The 9,862-nt window shown below is 42.0% G+C and overlaps 1 protein-coding gene across 2 annotated transcripts in view; it reads right to left on the bottom strand.

The window, feature by feature from the left end:
- Positions 1-58: 58 nt before the first annotated feature.
- LOC104961003 (ecotropic viral integration site 5 protein homolog) overlaps positions 59-9,862 on the bottom strand; it is a 20,146-nt gene continuing 10,342 nt past the window's right edge. The window contains exons 3-9 of one of the 2 annotated variants that reach the window (XM_010789200.1): positions 4,980-5,169; positions 2,644-2,868; positions 2,432-2,506; positions 2,176-2,301; positions 1,941-2,084; positions 1,319-1,408; positions 59-1,120 (exon numbers count right to left, since the gene is read on the bottom strand). In XM_010789200.1, the coding sequence (XP_010787502.1) occupies positions 1,019-1,120; positions 1,319-1,408; positions 1,941-2,084; positions 2,176-2,301; positions 2,432-2,506; positions 2,644-2,868; positions 4,980-5,169 (952 nt within the window). In that variant the 3' untranslated portion in view covers positions 59-1,018. The remainder of the gene's footprint in view (positions 1,121-1,318; positions 1,409-1,940; positions 2,085-2,175; positions 2,302-2,431; positions 2,507-2,643; positions 2,869-4,979; positions 5,170-9,862) is intronic. The other variant, XM_010789201.1, reaches the window with a different exon arrangement.

Raw genomic sequence — 9,862 nt, 5'->3', positions numbered from 1 at the left:
TCCCTATACCCCCTGTGTGCCCTTTGGCAGTAATAAAGCAGAGCAGGCTGAAATCTTATGAGTCTCAAATAGAAAAACATGTAACACTGCAAAATGATATGGCTGCCGTACGATTCATTCTGTTAGCTGAAAATGTATAAAGTTAGAAATAGTTAGAAAAAAGTTAGTTTAATAGTTTAGTGAGTTTAATTGTGAAGTGAAAGAAGCCAGAGCAATACAAATCCTTCAGATGCAGTAGATATGATATACAAACTAGAACATTCAAAGAAATGTTGACTGTGTGACTGAAACTTGGGTGCGCGTCCCGCTAAGTTAAGTTACAACAAAGAATACCCCTAAGTCTTAAAGAGCTCTCCTATACACACCCATTATAAAATGTGAAACAGTGTGACATTTTCACAAAACGTAAGCTGCGACTACGTGAGAACCGTACTAGGTATCAAAAAATATCCGATTAGTCTGTAGAGTCCATAGTCTCGAGAACCGTTTAAACTTGTCATTTCTGTTCTACGTCAAAGTATGTGGAATCTGTATGGGGTCAAAGTGGGGTGTTTTTGAGCTCTGTTCAAATGGATTTCCCATTCATTCCTATGTGGCAAATGATCGCAGTTCTCTGCGATTTGCGTGAAAACGGCTATGCGAATCTCTTATATAAAACATAGCAACTCGATCCCGGTCATTCCGCACGTTTTGATGTGTTTTTTGTGTGTTACGTGTCAACGCTGCCGGACGAGTAGTAAGACAACATTTTTGGCGGAAGAAGGAGAATAAAATGAGATAAGTATGTCGAATACTATTCTGTGTGCGCCCTCATGGAGATGCAGGACAAGATCCTAGAAGTGGAGAAGGTGGGTCGTCTCAGAGACCATTGGACAGCCTCAATCTTAGCCATAGTACAGTATAGTTTTATGACTTGGCTATCGCATTTTAATATGATTGTCACATTAGGGCCATTGTAGGATACAACAGAATGAATGCATTGGCAAAAGGAGAGGCGGTTTAGGAGTTGATGAACTGCTTACTTTTTCATCTTCTTGCCGTTGTATTTAACCTGATAGGCAGCCGTGATGACCTTATCTGGCCCGCTGTCTAGCTGGTGTGGGATGACCCTTTGAAAGTGCTGCAGCACAGAGAGGGAACAGAGGCAGTGTTAGTGGCAAGCACACGTAAACCTCAAAGCTTCACTTCAAACTACAGCATGTAGTTAGCACAGTAATTGTTTCAATTATCTGGGTGTGGTGGAGGTTCCTCCCTTGAGGTAACAGCAGAAATGTGAGCTGCTTGCATGACGTGTTATGTGGAAGTCATGGAGATGTACCTGTAACATTCCCTCCATGTCAAGCTGGATGAGTTCAGTCTGGTTCATCTGAAGGATGGCCAGTCCCACACGGAAAACTATCTCCAGACCCTAAAGAGAGAGAACAGTACTCACTGAGGAGCCATCTTAAGTAAAAACATGTTGCTCAGAAATGATTTCTAAAGTTGACTGAGAATTAAGGATCAGTAAGATCAGGTTACATAGGAGTGGTGAAACAACTTAAGAGTCACTACAGAATGTGTTGTTCTGTTTGTCTCCAACAGGTGGTGGTAATGGATAACCTTTACATGACAGCTACTTTCATCTCATCTACCAATGAATTCATCCTCAAACCAGTAGAACACATTTCAACCTTACATCTTTCTAAGTGCAAACACTTTCCTTTAGTGCAATGTCCCTTTCCAAATGTCCGTTATGCTTTCTAGACATTTTGTGTGAATGACAGACAGTAAGTGCAGGATATTATTCAATCAAAGAACACGAATATAAACAGTAAATTAGGGGTAAAAGACAAAGCTCTAAGAGCATATAAATACATAGATATGCAAAGATGTCTGAACTAATACATGTAAGTGGATTCAATATATCATTCAAAGCAGATGAGAGCTTCCCTTCTACTGACCTCACACATGAAGATGTCAAAGATCCTGGTGGCGACGGGCAGAGGGAAAGAGGTGAGGAAGATGGTGAGGAACCAGGAGGAGGCGTACATGGAGGTGTGGAAGCTCTGAGCCTGGAAATGTATATGCAGCTCCGGGAGTTGTTCCTGAGAGGCAGAGATAATATGGATTCACGCCATTTACTACAATTCATAGAACCACTAGAAACAGTTTTAGAACCGAGTATGAGGTGTCTACCTGGATCATAGACTCAAACTGGTACATGCAGAGACCCAGCTCCGCCATGCTGGGTTTGAAGAGCTCTCGTAATCTGTAGTCTTGCATCAACTTCACAAACACACAGAACGCCTCCTCTTCTGGCATCTAGGAAAATAACAGGATGAAATCAAACTTCCAAATCTGTCAGTTAATCACAAAAAAACATGACAAGGTATTTGCTGGAAGCTGATGAATCAGTGTTTGTTTGTGTGTGTGGTGAAGATTGGATTGTTACCTGCATGAGTAGAAGTCCTACAATGAATGCACTCCCTTGACAATAGCCAACTTCACGGTCAACCAGAGAATATGCCTGAGGTAACAGATTAGCTTTGGATGAGTCGCTGTTGCACACACTTCATTATGGATTTACTTCTCCCAGTCGTTAGAATTCCTTTTTGTCTACATCATTTTACAACCAGGTTCCAAAAACAGAAAATGGAGACATACCTTCATGACGTTGAAGAGCACTTCCTGACCCGAGCTGTCTTTCTCTTTGAAGAAATCGTGTTCGGGGTAAGTGCGGGCGATGTCTCTGCGAATCAGCTTCTCGCAGGGCGACGTCATCTTCAGGAGTTCTGAGTATTGATCCTTGATGGGCATATTCTGGGCGGTGCACAACAACTGCCACACTATTGCCCGAAAGTGGTGAGGAATCCCTTTTCTGACAAGATCCTGTAGAAAAAGATAATAATAGATACTTTGTGATATGAATGTTTATATATCTATATTTTAAAGATTTTAATGACCATTTCAAGTCCGTCTGTTTATGTTTAAAGAACTATAGATGGTAAGGAACCACTCCTTTGGGTAAAAAAGGCAGCATTTCTTACAACACGATACAGCTTTGTTATCCAGTATATATCTTTTCCATATCAGCACATTGTGCATCTCACAATAATACGATATCCACTGACAAATATACTCTTGTCAGCGAGGTACTTTGTAGTGTGATTTGTTTCCATGTATTACTGCTGATACAATTTGATTAAGCAATTTCCTGTGCCGACAGAGAACACTGTGTGTGTGTGTGTGTGTGTGTGTGTGTGTGTGTGTGTGTGTGTGTGTGTGTGTGTTTGTGTGCACATCTGCTCAGCCCAGGGTGCATCTGGAGCAGAGGTCCACCCACGCAGGCTTCCAGCAGGGATTTCCCCCCCCCCCCTTAGAGGTCAGACTAAATGGAGCTCTGTGCTGAAACAATGCCCCGCCTCATGTCTTCACTGTGTCTGAAGCAAAGCTGCTTTCTGAGCACAGCACTACAGTAAGCAGCCTTTTGTTTCCCCATCAACGCTCTGTGCCAGGCACCAACTAGAGATGGTGCATTTCAAGCCAAAATACCATAACATATAACACTGGGGAACTATTATATCATTCTTAGAATATCGCCTGGTGGTAACCTTACAACAAGGAGGCACCTGCGATGAAAACAATAGAAATTAATCTTTTTAAGACCATATGATAGCTCGCATAAATTCCTGCATTCTGTATTTGAATGATTATTGGAAATTTTAAAAAAATCACGAACCAATCCTAGCTTCAACATATCAAATTGGTGTGTTCTGTCTTTTTTCTAACTTATTTGGAGTAGATATAAATCAGATATCCAACAAACGTAATATAATTATCTTCTTCAGTAAGCCATCCATGAAATATAAAGAATAAAAAAACATAAACACATCAGAGGTTTTGCTAACAAGGACAGAAAGTCAACGTTCCATCTTTTGCGCAACACACACTGGGTCTCTGTGAGCCAAGGGGAAGAACACATCATTTTGTGGAGGCCTCAGCAGTTATGATTAACATCCCTCACCAGCTGCACCCATCTGCTGATTTACTACTTCTGTTAAATTACATAATCGCAATCATGCATGTTCTCGGGTGCTATGCAATAGTTCCCTTTTTACACACAGAGAGTGGGTCAAAAGAAAAAACAAACAGTTTCCATGCAGAAAATGTTCCCCTCCATTTGCATGTGTTTCTTCATCAACAGGTCTCCGTCTCCGCACTAGCAAAACGCATGTGAACGCATTACAGACAGTGTGACTGCATATGAGAAAGGTGTTTTAATTGGGTGTCAAACACGCAGTTAATTGTGTCAACATCTAGACTGTGGATCTTCTGCGACAGAATTTCAAATCCGAACAATAATTCTCCCCGTTAGAGAGCAAGAATAATCGGGAGAGGTTTGACTTGACCTTGATGACCTGGGCATCACAATCAATTCAACCTTCAAACTTCTACAGCAGCACCAAGCAAATGCAAATCAACTGTCACTGCCATTAGGATTTTCTTTCTTCCAATTGTCCATTGACAGTCACTTGTGACAGCACAGGACTATCACAAGTCCTCGGAGAGTAACTGTAGAAACAAGCAAGCTAAAATCAGCTTCAAATGTCAAGTACTAAAAAAACACTGCAGTGTCACCTAGAACAAAGATAGCCTTCAAATGTATTTCTGGACCAAGTAAACATTCAAACAGATATGACCAGTGTAGCTTTCTGGCCAGCACTTAAAAAGAAGGTTGTAATACATATGTATCACAAGACTTATAAAGTTCAGAGCAATGTTATTCCAGAAACAGCCTCAGGGAATCTTTTCTCTATTTCTTTTAGACCTGGACTATGTTTATTTCAGTCAAATGCATTCGTTTTTCTTACTATCATTTATAGTACTGTCATTTATGACTGCCTTATCCCTGTTTTCCGCAGATGGCTGGAACAGCTTTAAGCTCTTAATGCTATAAGCAGGGCTGCACAGACTCTGCGGTCGCCTCACACCGCTCTCACCTTAAGCATCTTCTCCTTCTTCTTGCGCACCTCCTCCCACTCGTTGACGATTCGTCCCCACATGATCCACGTGTCCTCCTCCAGGTGGGAGAGGTTGGAGGAGGCGGAGGAGCTGGACACCAGCGAGGAGCCGCTGTTCCTCCTGGAGCCGTTCATGGAGCGCAGAGACTTGCTATCTGTCTCCAGCAGCCTGCAGGGAAGGGACAAGGGACTGTTATCACTGTGCAGCGCCAACAACATCTCCTTATCAATAAGTTCACAAGCAAGGCATGTTTGTTTCAAGCATTTATCAGAATCTACGTCTCTTCTTTAAAGACACAAATCACGGATACAACATCATTATTTTTGAATGGAACTATCTTGACGTGAATGTCTTGCCTTTCCTTGAGTAACACATTCTGGCTTCTTATACAAAGTGTAGGTTGTTTAAGAACCACATGATACTTACTTGATGTGATGCTGTATTATTGTCTCTATTGGTATTTTGAAATGTCAGTATTAGTATACATTTCATTGAAATGGAGCATACGCAAGAACAACATTCTGAAAATTAGTATGTCAAAATATAAGTGGGAAAAAAGTTTGATAAAATAATGTTTTAGTTTTAGTCACATTTACTGGAAATTAAGTTATAAGTCTAGTGGCAGACTAACTGGAAAAATAGTCCTTGCCCAATTAACTTTTAATAACAAGTTCACTTTAAAGGCTGGAAGTAAGATATGTTTACAGGCAATCCTAAGTTTGAACTTCAGTCAAACCTGTAAAGAAGAATCACAGTTTGCCTGAAATCTGAATCTGTGTCCGGGAGAAAAAAAGACATCCAGATAACTTGTTCAAAGCATGTTTGACCTCCAAACAAAAGCAAGTAGAACTGATTGCATTGCTTTACCCTCACTTGACCTTAACCAACTAAACCGACAACTCGGACCATTTTCAAGCTGTTTTGGCCACAGGCACAATCCACAACAAATCTAATCCACTATTTTAGGTGGTGCTAAAATGACTGAATCTTATTTTAAAACTTTGCACTAATGTACTAAGCTTTGTGATCATTGGCCAATGCATTACTTTACACATGAATAGTCTGCAGATAACTATTTCCCCTCTCAAGATGTGTCAAATCTTAAATGTCTGATCTGATTAAAGAATTGCTCAGACACAGAATAAATGACACCATTAGTGAAAAAACTATAAAACAGCTTGACCAATTAGATAGCTTGTGTTTAATATGAGTCACAATGTGATTATAAACAACAGGAGTTTAAGTAAATTAATGTAAAACCCTCTTAAAATGTAAACCTCAGTTACTAGCAGGGTGATATTTATATGTATGGAACAATTAATGACTTTACTAAAAGGGATATAAAACACTTACTGTAAAGGAAGAGTTTTAAAGGTCCCATGTCATGCTTTTCCGTTTATTACCCGTCCCCTTGTGTGTTATGAAGGTTTTTATGCATGTAAACGGTGTGCAGAGTCAAAACCCTCAAAATACACCCTGTAGCGAGTAAAACTCTAACACAGAAAATACCTCCCCAAAACGCCTCGTTGGAGATACGTCACTGTCCATTGATTCTTCCGGGTACCACATGATGTCATGCGTTACCCAGAACCAAATGGACCAATCCGTGGAGCCGTTACGTTACGTCCGCGGAGCCGTTACGTTAAGCCCCCGCTGATTGGTCCAAATTGACCAATCCACGGACTTCCTCACACACACACACTCAGTGCAGGCAGCTCTGCTGATCTCTCCTCCCTGGCTGCAGGCTGATAACAGACAGTTGGGATCGCGGCGAAATTCTCTCTGCAGACCCATTCTCACAGCGTTTATCAAACTTTTTCTTACTCAATATCAAGCCACACTTATTGTTTTTACTTCGTCTGTGACTTTGGGTGTGCTCAGGGTGAGTTTGGCTGTGTTTCGCTGTCGCTAAATAAGGAAACCACACCTCCACGGAGCTCAGCGCAATTCACAACATCCCGACCAATCAGAGCACACTGTGCTCACAGGGAGGGTGGGGGCTGGAGCTACTGGGGCTACAACGAGCCGTTAAAGGCAGATAGTGAAATTCAGTGAATACACATAGTTTACAGAGATGCTGTCTGAGAAACCAAAGTGATTTTGGAAAATTGCACAATATAAATCTATTCTAGTAGACTTCAACAATGGAATTATGATCAGTGGAAATGGCCATGACATGGGACCTTTAAAGTCAAAGTCTGCATTTGAAGTGCATTGTGGGGGACGAACAGCTCAACCAATGTGTTTCTCAGCAGGTCAATCTGTATCACTCTTATCAGTTTGTCACTGGAATTACTGACGGAGTGACCCAATGAAGGATCAGTGTGCAGAGACAAGAGGCTGCGGCTCCCGACCAGTGACAGACACACAAAGGCTCAGACACCTGATCTCGGAAAAGGCCTGGGCCTGTGCCGGAGCACCGTGACGTCAGCGAGGGTGCTCCCAGAAAGGCTAGGGTTACAGCCAAATGTGGGTGGTGTGGAGGAGGGAGTGAAATGGAGGCCAATAAAGACCGGCCTGCAACAGAGCTGCTTCACTTCTATTCAGCTCTGACGTAAAGCGATTCAAAAGTAACATCTTACAGAGAGAATTTGGTAGGAGTTTCCGGTTATTTGGTCACAAATGATCAAGCACACTAACAGGCTGTGTTACCGTGGACCTGAGCATAGTGAGGCCTCTGCTAATAATTCACCAGTAGTCAAACACAAGCTTCGAAGCCTCAGAAATATGAAAACTAAAAACTGAGGAGAATTAGCTATAGTATAGCAATGTTTGCAGTGATTAAAAGATACATTTGAATACAATTCTGAGCTACACGCCACACAATTAAAAGGGACAACCTCTTTAAAATGTGTCAGTGTAACAATCTCATCATGACTTCCTCTTGCAGTTCACAACAGCAAGAGAACAAGCCTATAACTGATCAAAACAAACCTTACCAAGACAAACTCATGATGTATTCCTCATATTTCTGGTTTCTAGGAATTGTGGAGCAGTAACGGCATGTCCGACATTTGTAGCAGTCAGCCGGGGACTTCCTCGTCTGTGTGAAACTATTGAATGACCGCTCGTACCTTTTATCTGCTCTGAAGGGTACAAAGGCCTCACCAAACACACAAACACTTGGTAAGCAAGTGCAGGACTCTTCACAGTGTGTTGCTCACATGCTACAGGTTGGTTGGAGTGGGGCAGCAGAGAAATTGGGTCTTGTGAAAGGGCCCCACTATATGTTGGGTTGGAGGCCAGGGTCAAAGGGCAGATGAACTATGAGCCCTTTGACATTGTGCCTTCTGTTCACCAGATGGAAGTCTCCTCAGAGCTTAATGGAAGGAAGTTAGGGAGAAAATGAAACGTTTCCCTGGTTAGTTTTGATCAACACTAATGAGGGAAAACATCAGAAGTGTCACTTGGCATTCTGGGCGTACCTATGAGTCATGACATTCAACAGACATTTGCTTTCTACTTCCCTCTAGTTAACTGTGACACAATCCTGAACTCTGAACTGTTTGCTTGGTTTCCATGCTAACACATTACAACTGGCACAATGGAGGAAGAATTGGCAGTAGAAGGGTTTTGTATTACCCTTTAACAGCACTTTAAAGAGTCCCTTTTATTGCTTTTTAGAGTTTTCCTTTTCTTGTAGTGTGTTCTATAGGATTGTGTGCATGTAAATGGTCTGCAAAGGCTAACATCCCAAAGTTCCCACCAGAGGGAGTTTCTCTCCTACACAACCCCAAGCAGTACGAGAACAATTAAGAGCTTTTTGAACATTAAAGCATGGAGACATGTCATAGCGGAGCAGGGGCGGACTGGGGGGAAAAAGTGGCCCGGGGATTAATTGACAGACAGGCCCACTTAATGCACGGCATGTATCGGCCGGCCGGCGACGAAAGTATGTTACTTAACAAAAAACCCTATGCATTTTATGTTATTTTGGACCATTATTCATATAGTAATCACATTACCTGAGCCCTTGAGTTGCCTAGAGCAAAATAGTTACAGCATATATTTAGTGATTCTAATGTTAACAGATCATTGATGCAATAACATTTGGACCCAATTTGCCTGACTTGACGCATGGAATAAAACATGGGTGTAGGAAGCATCCTCAATGTGGGTGAGACAAATTAATAGGGGGTCTGGGCAGGTGGTGGACCTCACCTGCTCTAGGGGGGTCCGGGGGCATGCTCCCCCGGGAAGATATTTTCCCCTCCAGGGAGTGGCCGGAACACTTACAAATGTGGGCCGGTAGGATTTAGGTAAGCAAAAAAAAACAAAAAAGGAATGGCCGGAACACTTACAAATGTGGGCCGGAAGGCTTTACGCAAATAAAATAAAAAAAACTGTTGACCCTCCGGCCCACGCACAGCACCGGCCCACCGGGAAAACTCCCGGTATTCCCAATGGCCAGTCCGCCCCTGACTGGTGTCATTGTGTTGCTCCAACTATGATTTTCAAGTCCCTTGTTTTGCATGTGTTTCTCCTTTGAGACCCAGCCATGCTTTGGCAAGTACTTTTCCAGTTTCGTAATGCCTCTTTGATTATAATTGAATGTCAATGTTACATAATATTCCTTCATGAAGAAGTGGTAGCTCTCCGGCAATCCGTATGAGAACTGTCGTAACATCGCGTTTGATGGCGACACAAGGCATGTCACAGTTGTATTAGTGATGTTATTGTCCGCCTTGAGAAAAAATAGGGTTTTACGTTTTGATATTTTGGTTACTTGTTATATATGGACTACAAGCAAAGGTTTTTATACATAACTAAGTAATGTCCGTCCGTAATATTTATTTGTTTTCCAGCTAGTTTTTCTTCCGCGTGCGCCCATTATTTTACAATGGTCATTTAGTTTTGTTTC

Source organism: Notothenia coriiceps, unplaced genomic scaffold (genome assembly GCF_000735185.1).
Source record: "Notothenia coriiceps isolate Sejong01 unplaced genomic scaffold, NC01 NC01_scaffold00032677, whole genome shotgun sequence".
Classification (NCBI taxonomy): Eukaryota; Metazoa; Chordata; class Actinopteri; order Perciformes; family Nototheniidae; genus Notothenia; species Notothenia coriiceps.
Note: the sequence above shows the minus strand (reverse complement) of the source record. Positions and strands in the feature narration are given on the sequence as shown.